Raw genomic sequence first — 24,830 nt, 5'->3', positions numbered from 1 at the left:
TAGGTTTGATCAAATAAATGCAACATTAGTGAGCATGATAAGAGTATAGTGTTAAGTATCTGTTTCCATGCTTTTGGTTGATCTCTAGGATATAGAGGGTCCAATTACGTTAGGAAAACCAAATCTCCAGCGGATCGGCCAGATCAAGGCAGCCCACTGATTGAGTTTTGCAGGGGCGTGCAGCTTTGCTCCAAACACCGTAACCCTGTGCCAGTTCAACATTGCCATCTGCCCCTGTCTCTCAACTCATCAGAGCAGCTGAAGGTGGCGGGCCCAGGTGTCGGGGCACGGCAGCTCCGTGGATGACAGCTTTGAGCTGCTGTGAGGTGTCGGCATTCTGCCAGGCCTGGGCACAGTGACAGTTCGGCATTCATTAGTGCCCCTCACACCTCTGTCATTCGCGGGACCCTCTAGTATCTGTCCTGACAGGCTTTGACCTTATGATAGTGTATTTGAAGATACAAAATAGGGTTTGGCTGTATCACAGTATAGGCCGAGAGATGGCAGAAAGGATTAGACTGTTTGGGGCTGTTTACACGTTTTCTGTGATCGGATAGCTATTCGATTGTGAAAAGACCAGGTGTAAATGCCCTCCGAAACGCATTCGAGACGAATTTAAATCCGATCCCTCAAACCACACCAGGAGGTGGTCTGGGCCGCATTCCAGACGAAACTGGAGAAGTCTAAATGCATCTGGTTGCTGAAACCGCATTATGTAAATTTGACTCCTCCCAACAATGCTAAGAAATAAACGTGTGAGAGCGTGTTATAGGCTATATGTCATGTTATATGCAGATTTGACGGCGCTGCTGGAGCATGCATCACCGCAGATGAGCAGCTGAGCATCTATTCATCAAGCCAATGTGAAAACTATCGCAAATCAAAGTGAAATTAAGTCGCAGATTCTTAACACACAATCATCTTCATTAAAAGTAAAGAAACAAAATGATCTTACCAGTGCTGTTGCCGCTCTCCTATTGTGGTTTTTGATTTTGAAATTAGCTGATGATCAATAAAATGCAGCTCATATCTGTTGAACTCCATTAAATCTGCATATAGCAAGGGAATTGAAGATCAGATTTATATCCATTTTGCGAAAACACATTTATGTGACCAGGTGTAAATGGAATCGTTTTGATAAATCAGATTTATCTGATTTTAAATCAGTAAAAACGCATGAAGTGACCAGGTGTAAACAGGCCCTTAAGATACACTACCGTTCAAAAGTTTGGGCTTAGTAAGATTTTTAGAAGACAGCAGCTATTTGACCTAAGTGCAAATACTGTAGCAATAGATGCTATTTGCATTAAGTACAAATAATGATAGATGCTATTTACACTAAGTGTAATAACATAGAGTGTAAATTAATATACTTTATAAAATTCTTAAATGGAAGCCGCCTTATTGGGACAATAAAGCCCTCCCTACACCTGCCCCTAACCGATAAACACTTTATAATTAAACACACGTTAGACACTTTATTTCCATTTTTCAGATATTTTCTTCATTTTTTATTGAAAATTAATTTCTGATCTGACAGGGAAAAGGGAGTAGAGCAAGTTCAGCAAAAGGCTGAGGTTATAAAGAGATTTGATGGATGAACTTGCGGCTCGATTGGACTCTTTTCATGTCAAAAGTGATGAGCCTTTTCAGTTTTATGGACATCGCATGAAATCTTTGATATTACTTTGGTCACTGTCTCTATGGTAATTGGTAAAAGAATACAGGCTTGACTCCCATTGCAGTATTTGAGACATTACTGTAAGTGAATGGGACATTTCGAGACTCACAACTGTAAGACCCACTAAACATTGGACGTCGGATAGACGTGCAGATCATGTCTATATTGGGTCTGTCGGTCCATGACCAATTCTGGACATCTATTCGACGTCCAAACTAGGTCTACTATTTGGACGTCCAACCATGACCCAACTTGGACGTCATATTGACGTTCAACATTGGACCTTTGAACTGGGTAATTTTTTTGGACGTCATTTGGACGTCTATGACAGGTGCAGGAAATTTACATGATTACTATGTAATATTTTTTTTATTTACAAATATCAACATTGTTATTATCAACATGATTAATACATATGAATACAGATTATTTATAATTATTTAAGATCATTTTCCAAAAACTCCATTTGATCGTCTCAGCATCAAGTGATAACTTGAGACGCGTACAAAGGTGTGATGCTGTAGCTCAAACAGTAGAGCGTTGGCGCTTGTAACGCTAAGATCACGGGTTCGATTCCCAAGGAAAGCAAGAACAAGAAGTGTGTGTGTGTGCGTGTGCGTGCCTGTCGTCTCATGAGGAGAAGCCTAAACAAGCCGCTGTTTTGTTTGAGCGCACTGAGCGCGATTATTGTTTGGAAAAGACTTATCTAATAAAACACACGATCCACAGCAAGCCGACCCCGTCTCCTTCCTTCTTCCCACAAACAAACTTTTGTGGACGGACGTCAACATTAGACATGCGGAAGACGTCGAAAAAAGACGTCGCCTGGAGTCACAAAAACAACCCCTTCAATGGACCGAATTAGGACGTCCAAAAATTACATGAAAATGACGTCACTCAGACGTCACATTGCGCAGTGGAAATGCGGTTGTCAATCCCAAAAACTGACAGTGTGAACATATCCTATATAATTAGGAGGGGAAAATTTTAGTGCAACCAGTAAGCCTGCCTATCATTCTGGTTCAACATTGTTTCAGCTTCACATTTACATTTAAATATCACTTTTAGATTTAATTATTATTATTATTATTATTATTTTATTATTTATTACTTAAAGGGTTAGTTCACCCAAAAATGAAAATTCTGTCAGTAATTACTTACCCTCATGTTGTTCCAACCATGTAAGTCTTGCGTTCATCTTCGGAACACAAATTAAGATATTTTTGATGAAATCTGACAGAATTTTGACTCCTCCATAGGCTTCCAGTGTGACCGAAACTCACCGGCCCAGAATAGTTATTAAAACATCGTTAAAATAGTCCAAGTAACTACAGTGGCACTACATTAAGTTTATCATGCGACGACAATACTTTTTGTGCGGAAAAACAACAAAAATAACGACTTTATCCAACTATTAGTGTTCCTCAATGTGGGCCTCTGACGAGAGTTCACGGGAGCGCCAGGACGCATGCACGAGAACTGAGCTTAAATACTCCCAAGGAGCGAGCAGTCAGTAACAAGTAGTAGTAGAAGAAGAACGCCGTAAGCTCAGTTCTCGCGCATGTGTCCTGGCGCTCCCCTGAACTATTTTAACGATGTTTTAATAACTATTCTGGGCCGGTGAGTTTCGGTCACACTGGAAGCCTATGGAGGAGTCAAAATTCTGTCAGATTTCATCAAAAATATCTTAATTTGTGTTCCGAAGATGAACGCAAAGACTTACATGGTTGGAACAACATGAGGGTGAGTAATTACTGACAGAATTTTCATTTTTGGGTGAACTAACCCTTTAAATTTCAGCTTGCATGTTCAAGAAAGTGAAATGATTTAGAAAGACTGAAGACAAATGCAGCTGCGGCCTACGATTCGATAAAAGCCTGATTGTTTCTTATAAGCAGAGAAACTCACAGTTACTGTGAGAAAAAATGAAGAAGTAAATAAAAATATAATTATATGTGCAAATTTGCTGTACTGAACCAGTCATGTAAACAACTTAGCTCACTGCCTGAAACATCTCAAAAACAACAACTTGAATAAATGTCACTGTGAGTTCAGTTTTTGTTCACATTTTTCTGCAATTATGTTAAACGGGCCATCCAACTGAGACTGAACAATGTTCAGTGCACCAACAAACTTTCTTTTCTTTTTTTCATCGTCTGGGATGAAACAGATCCTATGCTGTGCTGCAGAATCAACTATCAGCAGTTGTTGAGAAAGCAGGCTAAAGCAAGATGACCCCAACCGTGAGTGAACAGGGTGTGAATGGAAGACATCTTCCTACAATCCCCTGGAGTTTGAGCAGACAGTGATGAGCTTGAGCTCGCGGCTGTGATAAAACGCTTCGGACTGGAATGAGTGACAGCGGCTTGGAGAGGCTGTCTTTACCTATGTACACACAGTGTCAGGCCGAGAGCCCGAAACTGTCTGTCAAAATCCAACCTGCTGACTGAGCAAAGCATGTGAGCTGGGGTGGAGCAATACGCCCTAATCTTATTTAAAAGACAGAAATCTTGGGGGAAGAATTACATTAGTTTAAGCCTGCAGAGACAACAATAACTCTGACTTGTGTGTCATATACCTGCCATATTGGCTAGAAAGCACCTTTGGATTCTATTGACAAATTTACAAAGGCAAAGTATGTTCTTGTGATGATAACATAACATAACATAACATAATGTTCATTAAAATGATTTAATATTTATTAAATAGCGTTTATTATCAAGGTTCGCTGTGAATTTAGCAGATCCGGAAAAAAAAACCTTAAAGCATAACCACTTTTAGACAGCAACTACACATTTGGATACTCGGTAAGCCCAGTTAGAGGATGGAAAATTCAAAATTATTTGATTTTATTAAAATGGACAAAAAGCTTGACTCTTAAGGGCTCTTTAATAACAATTGCAAAATTACAAACCTTTTTACAACAGTGTATGGCTTGTCATTTGTGCTGAAAAATCGCATTCCGTGTGAAAGGACCTTATTTTTTATTCTTTAAAAAATGCATAAAAAATGTATTAAAAATAAAAATAATAAAGAATGATATGTTGTAAAATTACAAAGAATGACAAAGTGCTTCCCAAGCCTATCCAAATGTGTTGTAACAAAACAAAATGGTGTAATATTCAACCTTCTGCAAAAGCAAAACCCCTTTAAATTCTTCCTCTGTTCCACAGCTATTAGCTTATCACCCCACATAGGCTAAATGCTATGTGTTCTGCATATCTTATGGGGATGTCTGAAAAACATTCACAGCCTCTAAAATCTACATTCAAATCTGTGGATAGCTTAATCTGTTCACTGACCGTCTGACGCACATTTTGCACAAAAAACGACAAGAGCCAAAATCAACAGTTCCAATCTGATCGGCATGTTATATTTGACTTCTGGGAGTTTTGAATAAAAGCCGCATTCATATCATACACAGCTGCAGTATTTGAGATATGCACTGTAGCATGCATGGATACTAACTGTAAATAAATTCAATAAGAATAGACTGTTTTACCGCTACTGTTGTCTCAATGAGCAATACATGCTGCATCTGCCAAATGGATTCTGACTAGTCTGACTAAAACTTTTAGAGCCAAAAAAAAGCAGTTATGTCATTCTCTGGTTAGTAAGTGATGGATGGAGTAAAGTGATCTGCCAGAAGAAACAACAAATAAGCAAGACCACAAAAAGAAATCAGGCTTCACTGGGCAAAAGCTTTTAGGATCAGTGCGGAGTCTCATGGGTTTTATACTGAAAATGCAACTTGAAAGTACTGATTTTAAGGTCATTTTATTTATTGTCACATATGGCGTCATAAACTTCATAGACCAGATTATAATTTGATAAAATTGTTCAAATTACCATTAATTTTGTCCAGCTTACTATTAGTCTTTTCATAAATAGTAATAAACTATTTAAAAATTTCATAAAAGTTATCATACATTTTATTCACATCATGAATAAAAAAAGAGCCTTCTTAGGCAGTTAATGTAATGTAATGTCAATGTATAATATGCATTTTTGACTCCTGTACAAATTCATCAGGATCTGAATCTGGTAATGGGATTGAGCTTGGGGTATTTTTAGTTCCCTCTGCTGTCCTGGCAAGCCAAACCACTTCTTTGTTTGTCTTTAATATTCCATACTGTGTGTTATATTTAGCGCATCTAACTGTCCTATTAAATGTCATTTTTCTAACTTTACTTTACTTGCTTTGCGTTGTTGGCTCCAGAGTGCTTTACATGGCAGCATGTGCAATACATGATAATTAGTTCAGCGACCAGCTAGTGTCTAACAATTAAAATGCATGTTTATAGTGAAAGAAACTTGAAACTGAGAATAAATCATTTAAGCCTCACTGAATAGTATGCAAGATTTTTCTAAATTTAGTTCACATTTCCATAAGAATGAGGCATCAACAAGCACTCATTTAATAAAATAACATTTTAGTATTATGTTAAATTATCATATTTGCAAACTTGTACATAAAAAAACAAAGCCTTCCCTACATTGACTTATAGGAAAAAATATATATAGATATGCCATTGTATCACAAATCTGGACGTATACTTCACATAATCCACACACAGTATACTGGGTCGAACCTGATTTCATGTTCCTGGATAAACAACTTTTTCTGATCCTTGAACAACATTTCAATTAAATAATCAGATTTGAAGGTCAAGTTTATGCTTAAAACCAGGGTTAGGTTCTTCTATCAGTGTGATTGATAATTTCCCTCTGATTTTAGGGATAAGTTATGGGTAGGGTTAGGTTTAGGGGTAGGGATAAAAGTTACGATTAAATTTTCGGACAGGAATTGTTGTTCCATGATCAACAAAATGTTGGTACGCGTCTAACTCGGCTAAATTAGAACATGCATGTACTGAAACAGCAAGTACAGTATGATTAAATGTGACAAACAAAAAAAACATCTGGACTGTATTATATTATAATATTGCAATGTCTTGCTGTATATCACACATAAGATCACTCAGCCCTACAGTAAAGCCATTTTGTTAGAAATATTCTTGTGCAGATGTGAGTCATGTTAAAATGAGCACATAATATTTGCCCCTATAAGTGAATGAGATGTCTGAGGAGGGGGTCTGGTGAAGAAAGTGACATTTTGAAACAGGAGAATCACGTAGAGGAGAAAGACTTAATGAGGAAGAGACTTTCCGCCCTCCCTAGAGGATATGACCTTTCCTCCTCCCCTACAATGGGCCCTTCAAATTTATTAGGCCCCTGTTGATATGTGGGCTGTGGAGACACAATGTCTGGCCACCCAGACGGCACATCGTCATTTAGCACACAGGACGTTTAGGACACATAAAAAACAAAACGTTTATTCAAGTCAATGTGGGGAATTAGCAAGCGTTTTTCTTTAGGAGCTGGGGAATTCATTGTTACGGAAATTTGGTTGAGATTAAGGAGCGTGCTCTCAGTCAAACCCAACTTTAAAATAACCTACTTAAAATGTATATTGTTATTGCAGATTCATTCTGGGATGAATCTCACAAAATGAAAAAGACTACCAATTGCTTAATTGGCTTGAAAATAATCTCTTAATACAAAGAATAAAAAAACTAATAATGGTAATGCTAAAATAGGCTTAATTTCCTTTATGCAAAATATTTCTTTTATATTAGATATTCTCAAACAAGAAAAAATATAGGGCAGGACTTGATTTTGTGGTTTGCTCTTGCTGTGATGTGATGTGAGTGGCAGGTGTCTCTCACACATCATCAGAGAAGAGATGTTGCAGCAGGACGGAGAGGAAGTTACTTTTATTAAAGATTATTAGCACACGTTAATTGAAAAAAATATATATGTTCTCGGATAAATCCTTTATAATAAATACAGCAGTATGCCATAAAAACTGAAATTGTCCATTTTGATTTCATGGTGACTTCAAAGTAAATTCAAAATAAAAAAATGATCGGAGTCCTGGATAAAGCTATATGTGAGCTTTCATCTTTGTACGTCTCAAGTACAGTTGTACAGTAATTAATTTACTCAACATCGCCTTAATCAATGTTTTGTCTTTGAAAATGCTGCCCATTACTGGATGTGATTTATTTCCATCAGCTATTACAACTTCAAAAACGACCACTTCAATCCTCTGAGAGCCACAATTAAATAAGACATAAGCAGTTAACATCTTTGTTACTGAACTTCATGACCATATTTTTTAATGACCCCACAATTAGCATGTCCATCTGCTCTGTTTGTGCTTTAAATGAACACGGGATCTTTAAGCACATTCATGAAGTGCTTAGTCTGTTCGCTTGCCTGTAATTGAGACCATTATCACATACTCTAGAAATCCATGCATTTCTCTGGTTGTGAGACTATCACAGACACCAAAGGTCACAGCTAGATATTTTGCTTACTGTCACGAATGGTAAAAAAAATGTAGTAATGAGAATATCATGATGGTTTCTCCTAGCTATGGTACAAAACACCTCCATCCATTAGTTGTGCAAAGGTTAAAATAAATGTTAGCTAACATGAAAAGTAAAAGCTGTGGTCTGCAAAAGAGATATGCCCTCCAACTGGCACCTGTATTTCAGAAGTAAAAAATGATCAGCAGAAAACTTGACATGAAAGTTGACGTGAAATAAAAATGCACCCTTCTTTTTTCTAAATGCAGGTTATTGATCTAACTTTGAACTATTCATCCGTGCATGCTTCATTTTAAAAGGAAAATGGTTCTGTAATTTTTTATCAAAATGGCTTGATTTTCCAGTGAAACAACAGACTTCTCTCTGCTGATGTATACCGCACTTCTCCAATCATTTAGTCCACTTAAACCTCACCTATTTCTTACAACAGACTGCTAGTTCTTATCGGGTCAATCTGCCTCCATCCAATCAACAACCAATTGATAGTCCTCGCCCAACATTTTTTCTAACATTCGCAACTTTAATCCTTAAACGCATACCTCGGGTCTTTAGTGACCCGGGATGTCATTCACAACTATCCCCCTCAGTCATTTTTTAAAGTTAGACATCAACCTTAGTATTCCTCAATCAATTCATTATGAACAATATAACAAGAAAAAAAAATTATAAAAGAATGCCTGTTTTCCCATTCATTTGTTTGTAAAAATGTTTTAGGTAAGTATGTTTTTTTTCTGCACAACGATAATTGAATCTTTGATGACTGAATAAGTGCTATTCGCCTTTGTTGCACAAAGTGGCAATGTCTGATTCACAATGATGAAGTGACGTATCATTCATAGTTACCGCAGACAGAAAACAAATGAATAGGATGTATCATCAGCGAAACTTTTTAGTTTACAGTTTACTGCAGAGCAAGTACTGAATACAATCAAATATTAGTGTCACTTTCACTTGATGGTGGATCTGGTGAAGAAGCTGTCAGCGATCAAAATGATTTTGAAGATATTGAAAATGATATTTTTGAGAATATGTTTGAGATCACGAATATTTGGCAGATGCTGAATGTACTGGGAAATGAGCTCTGACGAAAACAGTGACAGGGGTATAAAACATCTGCTAAAACTGAACTCTTCCAAGCTCCAAAAGGTAACAAAATATGCTTTATTTTAATCTTCTGTAATTGTTACTCTAACATCAGGAGAGTTTTATATTATCGCAACAGGTAGAGATCCATCCATGTTAGATACAGATCCGAGTCGCTAAAGACCCGAATATGTAATAATGATTGGCGAAACATTCATACATTTAAGGGTTAACATTATTTATGCAAGAAGCACACATGGATCTGGAACAACATCCTTTGTTGTTTCTATGTAACCAATAATTGTCCTCTGATTTTATGACTAGCTATGCTATGATTGGTTGATAGGAATGCTATTTCCAGCATTGTGTAAAATATGGAAAAAATATCTAATCAAGTTGATTTCTGATTGAACTACCTTTAATGATCAAAAAATATTAGAAGACTAAAAGAGTTTTACTTTTGATTTGTTCATTGATTCATTTAGGGTGTATTTACACCTGCCTTGTTAAGTTCAATTGAATCGTTTCCCCCCTTGGTGCGGATCTTTTGGGCAGGTGTGAATACAGCAATCGCACTCGGGTGCGGACCAAACAACCAAAGCGAGACCCATCTGAAGAGGTGGTCTCGGTACGGTTCCAAACGAACTCTGGTACGGTTTGTTTACGGTGTGAACATGAACCGACCCAATTGCAGAAAGGACTGCACCTTTAAGACTTTATTTGACTGCTCTCATGAGGATACTTAACAAAACGGACATTTTGGCATAATGGTGTGTGTTATTGTTCGTTCAAGCGCAAAAGAGAATTCGATTCCGGCGCGCTGTCTGTGTGCACACGATAGTGTTGCGCGTCTTTCTGCACGTCGTGTGTGCATCAGGACATTCACAGACAGAGCATTCTCTTTTGTCTTATCACGCTTAAATGGTTTAAAATCATGTTCTCTCCGCCGGAACCGTCTTGCAGCACATCGTCATCTTCTCAAAATCCTAATTACAACATCGTATAGATGACATTGTATCATATGATGCTCATTAGTTTCTTCATATTGCATTTGTCGAGAATAACACCAAATATTGCATTACGAAATTTCTCCATGCTGAGCCTGTTTTTGCACTTCCAGCTTTTCCCTTCTTGAGAATTCCTGTCCAATGAATGGACGACCTTAGCACATGTGTGGTTTTGTGTACAAATTTTGGTTCACTTGCAAAAAGAGCAGTGTGAAAGCGATCCGTACCAAACAAAAAAAATCAACATTGTATTTGGTCCGGACCAAAGCAAGTGAACTATCGGACTTTCCTGGTGTGAATACAATTACACCAGCTATACACTAAGCTACAATATGCACTAAATGTAGTTTGCTCAACACTGTTTACAGATGCATGGAAGTAAACAAGAATGATTCATTCACTTAAAAGATTCATTCAAAGAGTAACAATAACTCCTTCATGACACAAGCACACTTATAGAAGACATTTTACTCACATGTAGCGGAGGTGAGGGTTCTGTGCAAATGCACGTGCCTGGATTGTCCGTAAATTGCAGTTCATTATTGTCCTGAAAAACAGAGAGAGACACTACTGTATAAAAATGCACAATTCCTCTCAAACATCTGTGAATGATAGGTGTCATTGGCTGGCCACAAATGACCAGCATCAATCCAGCAATGATGAGTGCAAATTAATTTTCCCAAGGTAAGACCACCAACATTTATTTCAGCCTCCATACAGCGCGGTTCATCCAGTAATTTTGACTGAGGGCCATGTTGTTGGTCATTTGCACCTGGCACTGCAAGTCGATCATTCAAACCTGAGAAAGCCAACAGTTCATTAGAGCCTTGCAGCTTGATATACATTGTTTATGATGATAAACTGCAGAAGCAATCTCAGTTTGCCATCTTTCCCATCTCTTCAGAGAGTGTCATTAGAATAATGGTATCATCAGGGTCCCCAATTTCATAGCGCTGAGCCGCAGCGGCAGCTGGAATGAATTGTGCATCCTAAAGACTTTGTGCACAGTCTGGGTGGCATTAATTGGTAATGACTGCATCCTTTTCATTACAGAAATTTAATGCAAAAAGTGATTACACTCACAACACCCTTATCCGGTGAACAGTAATCAGTACAGAATTAGTTTTATTATGATGATGGCTCTATAGTAAACTATTTCTAGGAATACAATTATCCATCTCTATTATGAAAAAGATATAAGGAGGATGTTGGCTGTGTTTATACCATTTTTCTTCTTAACCATTCAGCTCTTAAAAGCTTGGAAACAATGGTCCTTCACGTGACATCCATGAACTTGTGGGGGTGGGATTACGAGTGTAGGCAGATATTTCATTTCGGCACTGCTGCAATGGTTCTTCTGCATGCGCTAGTGAAATCCCTACAAGCAGGTCAGCGGTTCCTACCAATACTTGAACTAGAAAAGTTGGTTGAATTTTTTTAATGTTTAAAAAGCCTGGCACTTCAAATGTTGTTTAGGCCTAGGGGCACTTTAAACACCTTAAGATCAATATATCAAAATAAAGGGACAGCTCAACCGGAAATACAATTCTGTCATCACTTACTTACTCATGTCGTTTCAAACCTGCATGACTTCTTTGTCCCATGGAACACAAAAAAGATATTTTGAAGGTCAGATTTGTGTTCTGCATAAGAATGGTCCCTTCAAGACATGGATGGATGGAAAAAATCAGATAGATAGATAGATAGATAGATAGATAGATAGATAGATAGATAGATAGATAGATAGATAGATAGATAGATAGATAGATAGATAGATAGATAGATAGATAGATAGATAGATAGATAGATAGATAGATAGATAGATAGATAGATAGATAGATAGATAGATAGATAGATAGACCATCAAAACCCACAGGTGGGATGAGATGTTGTATGACTCAACTAAACTATTTCCCACCAAAGCCTCCACAGACAGGTCTTGCATTTATGTGTTTGCTTATGCAACAATGTAATCTACGATGCTTGTGCTTTAAGCTGAATGACCTTTAGTGAAACCTCAAAGGGTAATGTAGAGGCCTGCAGGTCAGTGCTGTTCCCAGGAGTGGGTGGGACCAGGAGAGCCCACCATCAGCAGAAGAGAGAGCAATGTTAATGAGAAAAATGCAAATGGGAAGCTGGGAATAGTCCACTTGGCTTCCTTACTGAAGGATCAAGAGGAGTGGAGAGGTAAACTGTCTTGAGGTTATGACGAAAAGAGGATAGGGGTGAAAAGTATGGGAGGGCTTGGCATAGGTGAAGAAGATCAGAAGCGGGAGTGATGAAACACTGTGGGAGGTCTGGATTTGCAGCAGATGTCTAGTCTGTTTCATCCCACCAGACTTTTTCATCTTATAGAAAAAGTATATACATTTATTTTTACTACGTTTTCATGAAAGAACCGATCCAGCTCTGATCAATCTGATCAAACTATTTTATATTAATAATAATAATTTATTATAATAATAAAATCAGCATATTAGAATGATTTCTGAAAGGACCATGTGATATTGAAAAACAGTTATATTGAACAATGTAATATAGAAAAAAAATAACTAAATGTAATATATATATATATATATATATATTTTTTTTTTTTATTTTTTTTTTTTAATTCAGCCTTTGTGAAAATAAGCCTATCATAATAGAAAAATATTTCTGACCCCAAAACTTTTAAACAGAAGAGTATTTAAATACCATATACTTAAATATGACGTAATATCTATTATCTAGAGATGCACCGATTACAATTTTCTGGGCCGATTCCGATTTCCGATTTTTCATTAAGTTTGACCTGCCGATACCGATTTTTAGCCGATTCCGATTTAATTTTTTCTAACCACTTTACAGCACACACAAATATTTATTTTATATCTTTTCTGTAATAGAACATTTAACAATTTGCATAGTACATATTTTTTTGAACAGATAAACGCTATAAAATAGAACTATATAAATTACTCTAGGTGGGGGTAATTCAAACATCTAAAGTGCAGTGTTATGGAAGAACAATTTCCTTTTCACATTCAATATCCAATAATTTTTTATAAATGTATTTAGCAAACTAAACGTCTGTATGAAAACAGGGAATGGCAATAAAATAATATATAAACAAAAAATAAATAGCCTTGCAGTATAAAGATATTTCTCAAAGCACTCACACACAGGCCTATTGCAATCACTTGTACAAACTGAATAATAAAACAAGTTTAAATGGGTACATTTTCTATAAATATTAGTCTTCGTTTTCTTTTATGACATAGCCTACTCCAGTTCTTGTTAAAACACGCAAATTCTGTGCATTTTGGGCGCTTTTTTGTGAAACCCTATTTAGGCTATTTTATCCATCAAAAGTGTGCTTTCCCTTTAATTGAGCGTGAGCAGTGCAGCAAATAGACTCGGCGCCGAAACACGCGCTTCACTGCTCGCGACGCTCCTGCTTGACGCTCACGCGCTGCTCCCGCTCCCGTTGTGAAAGCACTCATCGATTAACATGCACGCTGAAAAAAAATACGCGCTTGCGGTCTGAACGGACGTAATTCACGAGGTTTCCTACATGTGTGTTCCGTGTGCACGTGTGATTCTGATGTTCCGCGATGTTAATAATCATGCGGTGCCTGAGTGCATATGACCGGCATAAAATCGGCATTTGTCAGACTGACCGGCCGGTCGCCGGTTACGGCCGATCACGTGAAAATCGGCCAATTCCGGTCACCAGCCGATCAATCGGTGCATCTCTACTATTATCTTCATATATGAGATAATAAAGCTTTCAGAATAACTAAACAATTACAATATAAATGTATAAATTGTGATTTTCACCATTGTTTAAAATATATAAAAAATTACAACACAAAATTTATGATACAACCCCAGTGAGGTCTCTGTGTGACATCAACTGTCTTGTATGTTAGACTGTGTGATATTCATCTCAAGATTAGTCACGATTGACAGTGTCAACACCTCTGCATGATTGCGCCTGAAGCATGTGTGTCAACTCGTCCAATGGCGAGACGGAACGTCACGGGCAGGTGACGTCATGACCAGGAAAGCATAAAAACACTGTAGCTGCATACATTACCTGAGACGTTCCCTTTCGAGGAAACTCACACTGCATCAATGACGCTTTGAGAATGATAATAGCCAAACACCATACTTACAAGTGCCTGCAGCGCCCAGGTCTAGGTTGTAGAACCTTATGAATGTGAGAGGAGAGGACCACAAACGTCTTGAAGGGAGACACCCAAAATTAAGGCCTTGGAGGCCGCCATACTCCTAATCGAATGAGCTCTGACAGCTAAAGGCAAATGCTGACCAGAAACCTCATAAGCAAGATGAATAGCCTCAACTATCCATCTGCCAACTGTCTATTTGGACTCAGGGAACCCCTTTTTAGGTGATCCAAAGCAGACAAATAGCTGATCGGTTTTCCTCCACAGGGCAGCTCTGTGGACATAAGTATCCAGTGCTCTCACTGGACACAGAAAGGGTTAAGCTTTTTCTGGTCCTGATCTCCGAAAGGAGGAGGGCTGAAGGCTTGGAAAACATAGGCTTTGGTACATTGGTTGGCACCTTAGGGACATAGCCTGGCTTTGGGTAAAGGAATGCTTTGATCATCCCCGGTGCAAACTCAAGGCACGTGGGGGATACCGACAAGGCCTGAGGATCTACTCTCTTTAAGTCAAGTCAAGTCACATTTATTTATATAGTGCTTTTTACAATACAGATTGTTTCAAAGCAGCTTTACAGCGATAACAGTAACATAATGCAACAATGTTTGTTTCCAGAAGAAAATAGCGTCATATATATATATGAAGAGTTCAGATGCAAAAGCCTCTAAATGCCATCTGAAATGTTCTTATAGAATGATCATTTTTATCAAGCTTGTATATTTAAGTTCAGTAATTTCACTTAAATGACAATTAATAGGTAATCTTCATTGCAATTTAAGTGAAATTATTTAAATTAAATATACGAGCTTGATAAAAATGATCATTCTATAAGAAAATTTCAGATGGCATTTAGAGGCTTTTGCATCTGAACTCTTCATATATATATATATATATATATATATATATATATATATATATATATATATATATATATATATATATATATATATATATATATATATATATATTTTGTCCTCGCATTTTTTCTTGTGATTCCCTCTCAGTGACATACCTGACTGAAAGGCTCATTATGCGGAAGTGTGAATCACAGCATTATTCATGATCATTCACGCCCCCACGCATATTGCCTTTCCAAACATAAAGTGTCTTACAAATTTAAATCAATTGTTTTATGTGAATGAGTTGGCAGGATGATTTTCACATCACTTTGAAGCAAAAACTCTTGGCGAAAACATCCATTAGTCAAAAGTCTTGTGGACACATATTTAGTACCGTATGTGTTTTATGGCCTTTTCATTTTATAAACTTTAATTTTTTGTTTTTTCAATTACCATGCATAACATATTATGGTAGCCATGTTTGTGCTGAATAGAGTGTAATGACACCTTTGCCAATAATATGTAAGCAACTGAAAAAAGCACAAATGTCAGGGCATGTCAAAACACCTCAAGGACCCCAAAAACACCTTAGACCAGGGGTGTCAAACTCAGTTCCTGGAGGGCCACTGTCCTGCAGAGTTTAGCTCCAACCAGCTCCAAAAACACCTGCCTGGAAGTTTCTAGTAATCCTGAAGACTTTGATTAGCTGGATCAGGTGTGTTTAATTAGGGTTGGAGCTAAACTCTGCAGGGTTGTGGCCCTCCAGGAACTGAGTTTGACACCCCTGCCTTAGACCCCTAAGGGTTAAAGACATCTTCCCAAAACATGTCTCAAATGATCCAAATCGTGCAGTGTGCACCAGACTTTAGTGTAAAATGCATGTAACCTCTATGGGATCTGTTTTTGAATACTCACAGTCTCTGGAGTCCTGTGTACAGTTCCATGTCAACATCCTTAAGAATCTGCAATCCAGTCCAATTTTCTATGTGTCTACAAAAGAAAGAGAGAAAATATTGAAAACAGCACCATTACCACCAATTTATTCAACCAAGATATATGTGTTTTTCCACTTGATGGCTTGGACAGGAACCCAACGGAAGGTCCCTGGAGTTTTGAAAAATGTATCACAGTCCGCGAGCACTCTTGAAACATTCCTCTCAGAGGCATTCGTGTGTTGGTTACGCAGATGGCCTAAGGGTGTGATAACTTGCAAACCACACTGTGAAATAATTAGCAAAACAATTTGTTTTACCCTAGACTGTAAGGTCAAATTCACATAACATGGGAAACACAAAGATAAGTATCATGTATACCATGTAGAATTACCAGAGACACAAGTAAACTTGTATATGGGAGAGCTTGGATCATTGTAACACTAAATAAATGTATCGTCAGTAATAAAACTCCCAATAAGCACAATTTAATCCTCTTCTTACAAACTAATTTACACAAACAGTTCAGTGTGGGGTCTGTAGATTTTTTTAAATACTTTTATTCAGCAAGGACTCATTCAATTGCTCAATTCCACAAAAACAAATTAAGCAGTACAACTGTTTTCAACACTGATAATCATAAGAAATGTTTCTTGAGCAGCAAATCAGGATATTAGAATGATTTCTGAAGGATCATGTGACACTAAAGACTGGAGTAGTGATGCTGAAAATTCAGCTTTGCCATCACAGAAATCTTTTTAAAGCACATTCTAGTGCTTTGACCTTTTCTATTACAACTACGTAGCAAGTATTTTATAAGTCCGTGGTATATTTTGAGTTCAGTAGAATCTGACTTTAAAGGGAGAGTTCACACTTAAATAAAAATTCTGTCATTAATTACTCACCCTCGTGTCGTTCCAAACTCGTAAGACTTTCGTTCATCTTCGGAACACAAATGAAGATATTTTTGATGAAATCTGAGAGCTTTCTGTCCCTCCATAGACAGATACGCAATTACTATTTTCAAGCCCCAGGAAGGTAGTAGAGACATCACTAAAGTAATCCATGCGACTCCAGTGTTTTTTTAAGCAAATTTTTTTGTTTATGCAAAAAAACACATAATTGACCACTTTATTTACCAAATATTAGTCTCCAACACACATTCACGCAACATGTCTGCTCAACACAAAACATATGCGTCTTGGTCCTCTCGTGAATGTGCATTGGAGGTTAATCTTTTGTAAATAAAGTGGATAAATGATCTTTTTGCTGCACAAACAAATCACGTCACTTCATAAAATTGAGGTTAAACCACAGGAGTCACATGGATTACTATTATGATGTCTTTACTACCTTTCTGGGGCTTGAAACTGGTAGTTGCATAGCTGTCACTGAAGATACAGAAAGCTCTCAGATTTCAACAAAAAGATCTTCATTTGTGTTCTGAAGGTATATGAAAGTCTTAGTAATAGAACACCTCTCCTGAACAAGCCACATGATTTGAGGTATCAGTCATTTCCATAACACAAATAGTGCAGGATGAGTTATATTGTAATATATTAGGGTTAGGTTTGTTCAAAGTATTAGCAATAGTAAATGTGTTTTCATGCACAACAATAATAATCATCATAAATGGGCACATTATAAACACCCAGCAATGCAGGAAAACCATGTTTACATGGAATTTTATAATCTCAGTTTTTTCTCTGTCAGTCCTGATGTCAAAACATGACATGAACACTTTGAATAAATAAACAATGGGGGGGGGGGGGGGGAAGATATTTACATGATAAATGAATTTGTATTAAAAATAAAACCTAGGGGTGTCAATCGGTTCAATCAAGTTCAGGCTAAACCTTTTCTGAATAAATACTAAAATCTAAGTGAAACAAAGGTGTTACACAAATATCCCTCGCCTCCCCTACCATGTCACTGAAACACCATTATCAGTGTCAGAATCTGCTTGAAACCATGCTTCCATTTAAATTCAGTTAATGCCAGGGCATGCAGCACTGCCTTTATTTCCTATTCCGCAAGCTTTTTATCTGCCAGCTAAAACAAACACAATCTGGATAGAAGTGAAAGATGTTTCAAGCAGGAGAAATTACGGATGTGCCGCTGACAGAACACAGCCACAGACAAAAGCAAACAAGAACACACGCTTCTAGATCCACACACACCCTGACAATGCCACAAAACCCCTAGAAGCACAGTCCAGCACAGTCCATCAGGTAGATTTAATGTTTCTGTTTACAGCATTGGAGAGAGTGACACTTTACAAATGAGTCGCACTGCAGTTAATGTAATACAACAGAGGCCCTGCTACTTTACTGCCCATTGGTTTTACACAGTGTCTTCAGGTCACTCATTTCCACAAAGAGCTTTGATTGAGGATGGGCTTCACAGCTGACGCCCACCACTGAACGATGCCTAAAACCAGTTGAGAATCACTGTTTTTTTTATCCTTGCTGCAAGTGAGCCTGTTATTAAAATAGTTTGACAAGTTTTTACACAGATGTCCTTTAAATCTGGTCAATTTAAAGCAGTTTAAAATGATTAAATAATTAACAAAACGAATGTAACATTTTACAATAAAGTTTCAATAGTTAACATGAACTAAAATGAAGTGCACTTCTATAACATTTATTATTCTATTAATAATAATTTCTACATTTACTAATACATTGTTAAAAGTCCCCCTGTGGTGAAAATCAAGTTTTTATGTTGTATATGTCTATGTGGTGTTTTTCATGTGCTTTAAGACAAACCATGTGCAAATGCACAAGTCAACAGCATTGTTGAGCATGTTCTCCTTAAAACTGCAGTGAAAAAAATATTTGAAAAGTTTGAAATCGCTGGTGTTTCTGATGTCGCAAACAACCAATCACGTTAAAGTGCCGGCGGGCTTTAGCATATCATTAACAGCGAACTAGCAGGGGAGTTTCGAGAGATGCCAGGATATCCCGGTAGCGATATTTTTTTCCCCAGGATGGTAGGGGAAGACTCATGACTATTTATTAGGGAAGTCATCCCTGATTGGTCTTAACCCCAGTGACGGGTAGGTTTAGGGCGGGGTTAGGGGTAGGTCATCAGACCCCAGTGGCGGGTAGGTTTAGGGGTGGGGTTAGGGGTAGGTCATCAGACCAATCAGGGATGACTTCCCTAATGAATATTCATGAGTCTTCCCCTACCATCCTGGGGAAAAAAATATCGCATCCCGGTATTTGTTTTTGTTGATATGAAAAATCGGGTAGATTAGCAATATTGCGGGTACATGATGTAGGCTATATAACAATGTTATGTTGAACTATATACCTTTCTCCACTGACGTTCTGAGTTGTTCAAAGCGTGATGATTGTTAAAAGGCAGACTGAAATGGCGAACGGGAATATAGTTTATGTAACATTAGCAACACATTAATACCTGTTTGATAACATAGTCAAGCAAAAGGCTAATCATATTAATTACCGTTATGTGTCCGACGTTGTAGAGAGAGTCAGTTGGCTCGGCTGAGTGAATCTCTGAACTGATGTGACCGAGTGGAGGCGGGGCTAATTAGCATATTCATGAATCCGCGTATATTAAATGAAGCAAGCAAGGTGTAGAGTTGCATTTGAGATATTTTAAGGCATGAAAAAAAATTTCACGAGAAAAATGTGTCATTTTGGTGATCAAAGATTAGTTTTACAGGATACAATTATTGACAACAGGGGGATTTTAAAATCAAAAGTTGTATTTGTTAACATTAGTTAATGCACTGTGAAGTAACATGAACAAACAATGAACAGCTGGATATTTATTGACTAATTTTAACAAAGATGAACAAATACAGTTAAAACATTTTTTTTAATGTTAGTTAATATATTAACATAACAAATGAAACCTTATAGTTAGGTGTTACCCTACACATATATATATATATATATATATATATATATATATACACACACACACACACACACACACACACACACACACACACACACACACACTGTTTAAACGCATTGATCCCTTTTAGTTGACTAATTTATAAATAATATGTTAATCAGTTAGACTAACTAGACTAACATCTACATACTGTATGTAAATCAGTAATCCTGACTCCTTAAAAAAAAAAAAATTCTGTTCGTTAATCAGACCTCACTAGCTGCATAGAAAATGCATAGAAATCTATAACTGAGTCTGGATGGCATTGTTGTAATCCAGATGCATTGGAGTTTATGCACAGTGTTTATACAGATGCACACCCTAAACCATGTGAATCACTCAAATATCAGTCAAAGGCTCTGTGCCCATTTCATTTCAGTGTGTGATGAAAAGCCTCTCTCAGGCTGTGTGCAAGTTCATGGCTGTTTTCTCCATAATCTCCTCTCTCTCCAATTTCTCAACACTCATGCCTGGGCGTGATTAATGACTTTGTTTAAATGATCTACAGCACAAGTACATATAGCTTAATAGAAGAACACTTAATAAAGCAGATTGTCTCAGGTGTGCTCTCAAGGCATTGATCGACACCTTCCTTTTCTTCTCAGAGCCAGGCTTTGAGTAAAGAACCCTGAAAAGCTAAAAACCAAGGGCCCTATTTTAACGATCTAAGCGCATGGTCTAAAGCGCACAGCACAAGTGCACTTAGGGGGGGTGTCCAAATCCACTTTTGCTAGTTTAACGACAGGAAAAATGGTTGGCGCACCCGGTGCACCCGGTGCATGGGTAAAAGGGTTGGCCCTATTCTCTTAATGAGTAATGGGTGTGTTTTGGGTGTAACGTGCAATAAACCAATCAGAGTGTAATTTCCCATTCCCTTTAAAAGCCAGTTGCGCTCGTGCCATGGCGGATTTGCTGTTTACATGGCGAACAATGCGCCTGAACACACCTCGAACAGATGCTCTTTAAACCACGTGGCGCAGGACGTGAAAATGATAACTGCGTCAGGCTGAAACTAGCAAAAAACAATTGTGTCGTGCTTGATGCCGCATTGCAACAGGTGTATGATAGGGCCCTAGACTGCTGATGAGTACGATTATGAACTCAACCAATTAAATGATTTCAAATACTGTAATAGCAATTAGAGCAACCACATCTACAAAACTCTTCAGCATGACTGCTTGAGTCAGTAAACATAATTTTACTCTTCACTTATTCTTTACTGTTCCTTCTACACCCACATAACATCTGAATAAATGTAATTATTCAGAGACAGGTGTACAACATGCCTTATTTCTAATGGATCTAGTCGATGAAATTACAGCTGGCCTCCATCTGTTGCTGATTTCAGGTTTCAGTCCAGGATTTACACTTCTGATGTATAAATACAACATGCCTCACCTTTACCGCTAACAAGCTATAAATCATTCGTAGGTGCCTGGATGTTGATTTGCATGTTAAATGGTAGAAATATTTGTCATTATGTGAGGCAGCACTTCTGAGGTTCGTTAGCATTTGTTACATTGCAGCTGAGGTATGCAGGATAAAAAAAGGCTTTAATTACAAGCAGTTGCATTTATAGGTTACACTTTATTTGAAGGTGTCCTTGTTACAGTGTAGTTATACATATAAGTACTGAATAATAATAATTAACTGCATGTACTATAGGGTCAGGATTTGGGTTTGGTTCAGGGTTAGTTGCATCTAAAATTGCATCGTACATTGTGTAAAATAAGGTGATACCCATTTATATTTTCTGAAGAAATGAGTGTTGTTTGCCTGTGGTAGGGTTTTGAAGGTGGTTGCCAGACCACTGCTATGTTGTTCCTAAGGTTCCTGACTGGTCAGCATGTTGCTAGGGTGTTCTGGATACTTGCCATGCTATTGTACACTCCTAAAAATAAAGGTTCTTGGCATCAATGGTTCTGTAAGGGAGGTTAGACCTAAGGAGGAAATGTCTGGCTTGATTCCAGCAGGGATGTCTGCAAGAACAGTCCAGTACAATTCCATTTGACCACTTTATTAATCCATTGAAACAGGTAGAACAGAGCAGATGAGCAGGGAGTACATAATGTGCGGTTTCTAGAACAGAAGCACAAAAACCTTCAATCAAGATAAATCTTATTTAACTTACACAATCAAAAGATACACAATATAAACAAATGAAAAGAATGAACACACATCACAAACATCAAGCAGTTCCAACATTGTGCATCAATGCAGGCATTTATAAGCAGGACTCATTAGTGCATGGTTGTAGTGATTGGTTAATTAACAGAGGGAGTGTACAAATCAATAAGCAGCTAATTGAAGAGAAACTAGGACTGAACAAATGAAATTGGGCATCTTAGTTAGGCAAACCAGGAAAAGAATTGTAAACAATGATACAAATAAAAGAAACAATAATCTTTAATACTGGTTCTATAAAGAACCTTTAACATCCATTGAACTTTTCCATTCCATATCCATTCTTTAGACTTTTAAAATGTTCTTTAATGGTTCTTTAAATAACTATTTAAGGTTCATTGGGGACCCAAAAATGGCATCGCTGTGAAAAAATCCTTTTTGGAACCTTTATTTTTAAGAGTGCTAAGTGTTCAGAATTCTCCACAGAGCAAAGTTACTCCCACAGTTTAGGTTTGTATGGTCCCCCATTTATTGCCTGCCAGAAAAAAAAGAAAAAAAAAAAGATTTCTTGGAAAAGTATAGAACACCCCTCCTGAACAAGCCACATGATTTGAGGTACTGTATCATTTATTTCTGTAACATAAATAGTGATGGATGAGTTATGTGCTGAATTTTAATTCTTACCCTAAGTATTAACAATAGTGAATGTTTACATGCTGAAAGAATGCAATGCAAGAATGTGTTTACATGACATTTTAAACTTTTGAGTTTTCTCTGTCAGTCTTGACATCAAAATAGACATGAACACTGAACACTGGTTAATAGTCAGTCGGGTTCATAAAAAACTGTATATTAACTTTCACTGCTAAAAGTGCACAGCAGAGATGTAGCTGTGAAAAAGGCGGATAAATTATAAATCTATGTGGGTATCCTGCTGTGCATTGGAGACAAGATGAACTATCAGCATGTTTATATATTTAAACATTTTAAATACTCTGTCAAATTTGTCAAACTCAATGTCAAATTTATAGTTGAAATGGCAAAGGATAAATTCCAATTTAAACCAATTATATTTATGTTTATAATAACAAATCAATGGCATTTTCTCTAAGAATGCCAAGGAAGCACTGACTTCTCAAAAGATGTGACAAAACAATACAATATACAAGTGAAAAGTGACGTGAGGACACCATCAATACACTTGCCATGTTTACTGTGGATTTAATTATATTATAGTCGCCCGAAAACAAGACAAAAATAATAATAATAGCCTCCTCATTAATAATATCACTCCTCCATAACAGGCTAATAAATGTATCTCAGTGTTGCTAGATTGGAATTGTCCAATTATCATACCAGTGTCATGAGGTGGAAGGATGAACCCAATTGCAGACAATATGCAAAAACACAAGGTTTATTTATAACAGAAAACAGGGAAAACAAAGCCCACGAGGGGGTAAAACAGAGGTAAGGATGGTTGATTAACAAGCAAGACAATAACTAGACTAAGAACTTGGATATACTACATACAACTCTTCAGACAAAACTCTTACTTGACAAGGAACTCTCAGCAATGGTACAAACACAGGCAGGTTACACATTGATTGACAATGAACTGACACAGGACAGAAAACATGGGGGGATTAATAAGGAGCAAATGAAGAGGGCAACAGGTGATAACGGTGAAACAATAATGACTAAACAAGGATAATAAGGGGGCGGGGTTAAGTAACGAGACACCACAAGCACATGGCCCAAACAAATGGCCATGTGCTTGTACACAAAACATGGGTCTGTCATGATCCTGCCTCATGAACTTGTGTTCATGAGAGAGAGTCATTTTCCACAATGATTGGCCACGTAGACGTAACATGAGATGAGATGAAAGACGTGAAACAACACGTTCACGTTCTCCTCACATGACGGAAGATGTAGGATCCACAGCTAGATCAATGAGTATAAAAGCCCTATAATTACAACAACCATCATTTGAAGTGTCACAAAATTCAGAAATTATCGTACATTCTAAGATTTTTTTCATTTTTTATCGTACAGAGGTCAAAATTATCGGACAAATACGATCATTTTTGTACGTCTGGCAACACTGGTGTATCTTTTCCAGTACTGATCAACTTTATCCAACAAGTAACGTGGTGCAAAGAAATGCTAAATCGCTGGGTTAAAAACAGAGAAGGATCTCTCTGCTTCCTGTATGACAGTAAACACACCCACTATTAGCTAAGTAGGCTCCTGGCCACACCCAATAAACCCGCTTGATGAGACTTTTCTCTCATACCTAATCCCTGTCCCAAATGGAACCCTAAGCCCTCGCGATCATCCTCCAACTCCACACTTTCGTGACGTAATTCCACGGACGGAATTCGCGGGCTTGCGAGCTTGGCAAAAGTGAGCATCGAGGGCATATATCGGCGCAAAGGGGGTGCTCACGAGCACCCTTCTGAAACCCTTCTGAAACTTGTTAGGCACTGAGTAGGCTATATAGCTACATTTAGGCTACCCGTTCAGGTTGGAAACTCTCACCTTAACTAAGATGCAAAAATATATCCGTGATTAAATTATTAATGATATCATTGGACAGTTATATATTTTTATTTATAAAAAACATAACTTACAAGACTATAGATAAATATTTTAACTTAAGATTAGGTTGTA

General features: G+C 37.5%; 1 protein-coding gene across 1 annotated transcript in view; it reads right to left on the bottom strand.

The window, feature by feature from the left end:
• ntrk3b (neurotrophic tyrosine kinase, receptor, type 3b) overlaps positions 1–24,830 on the bottom strand; it is a gene marked incomplete at both ends in the record, with an annotated part of 126,835 nt that overhangs the window by 89,553 nt on the left and 12,452 nt on the right. Inside the window, 2 exons of the mRNA XM_081359920.1 lie at positions 10,642–10,713; positions 16,090–16,164. Coding sequence (XP_081216046.1) covers positions 10,642–10,713; positions 16,090–16,164 — 147 coding nt within the window. The remainder of the gene's footprint in view (positions 1–10,641; positions 10,714–16,089; positions 16,165–24,830) is intronic.

Source organism: Scardinius erythrophthalmus (genome assembly GCF_964197995.2).
Source record: "Scardinius erythrophthalmus genome assembly, chromosome: 2".
Lineage (NCBI taxonomy): Eukaryota > Metazoa > Chordata > Actinopteri > Cypriniformes > Leuciscidae > Scardinius > Scardinius erythrophthalmus.
Note: the sequence above shows the minus strand (reverse complement) of the source record. Positions and strands in the feature narration are given on the sequence as shown.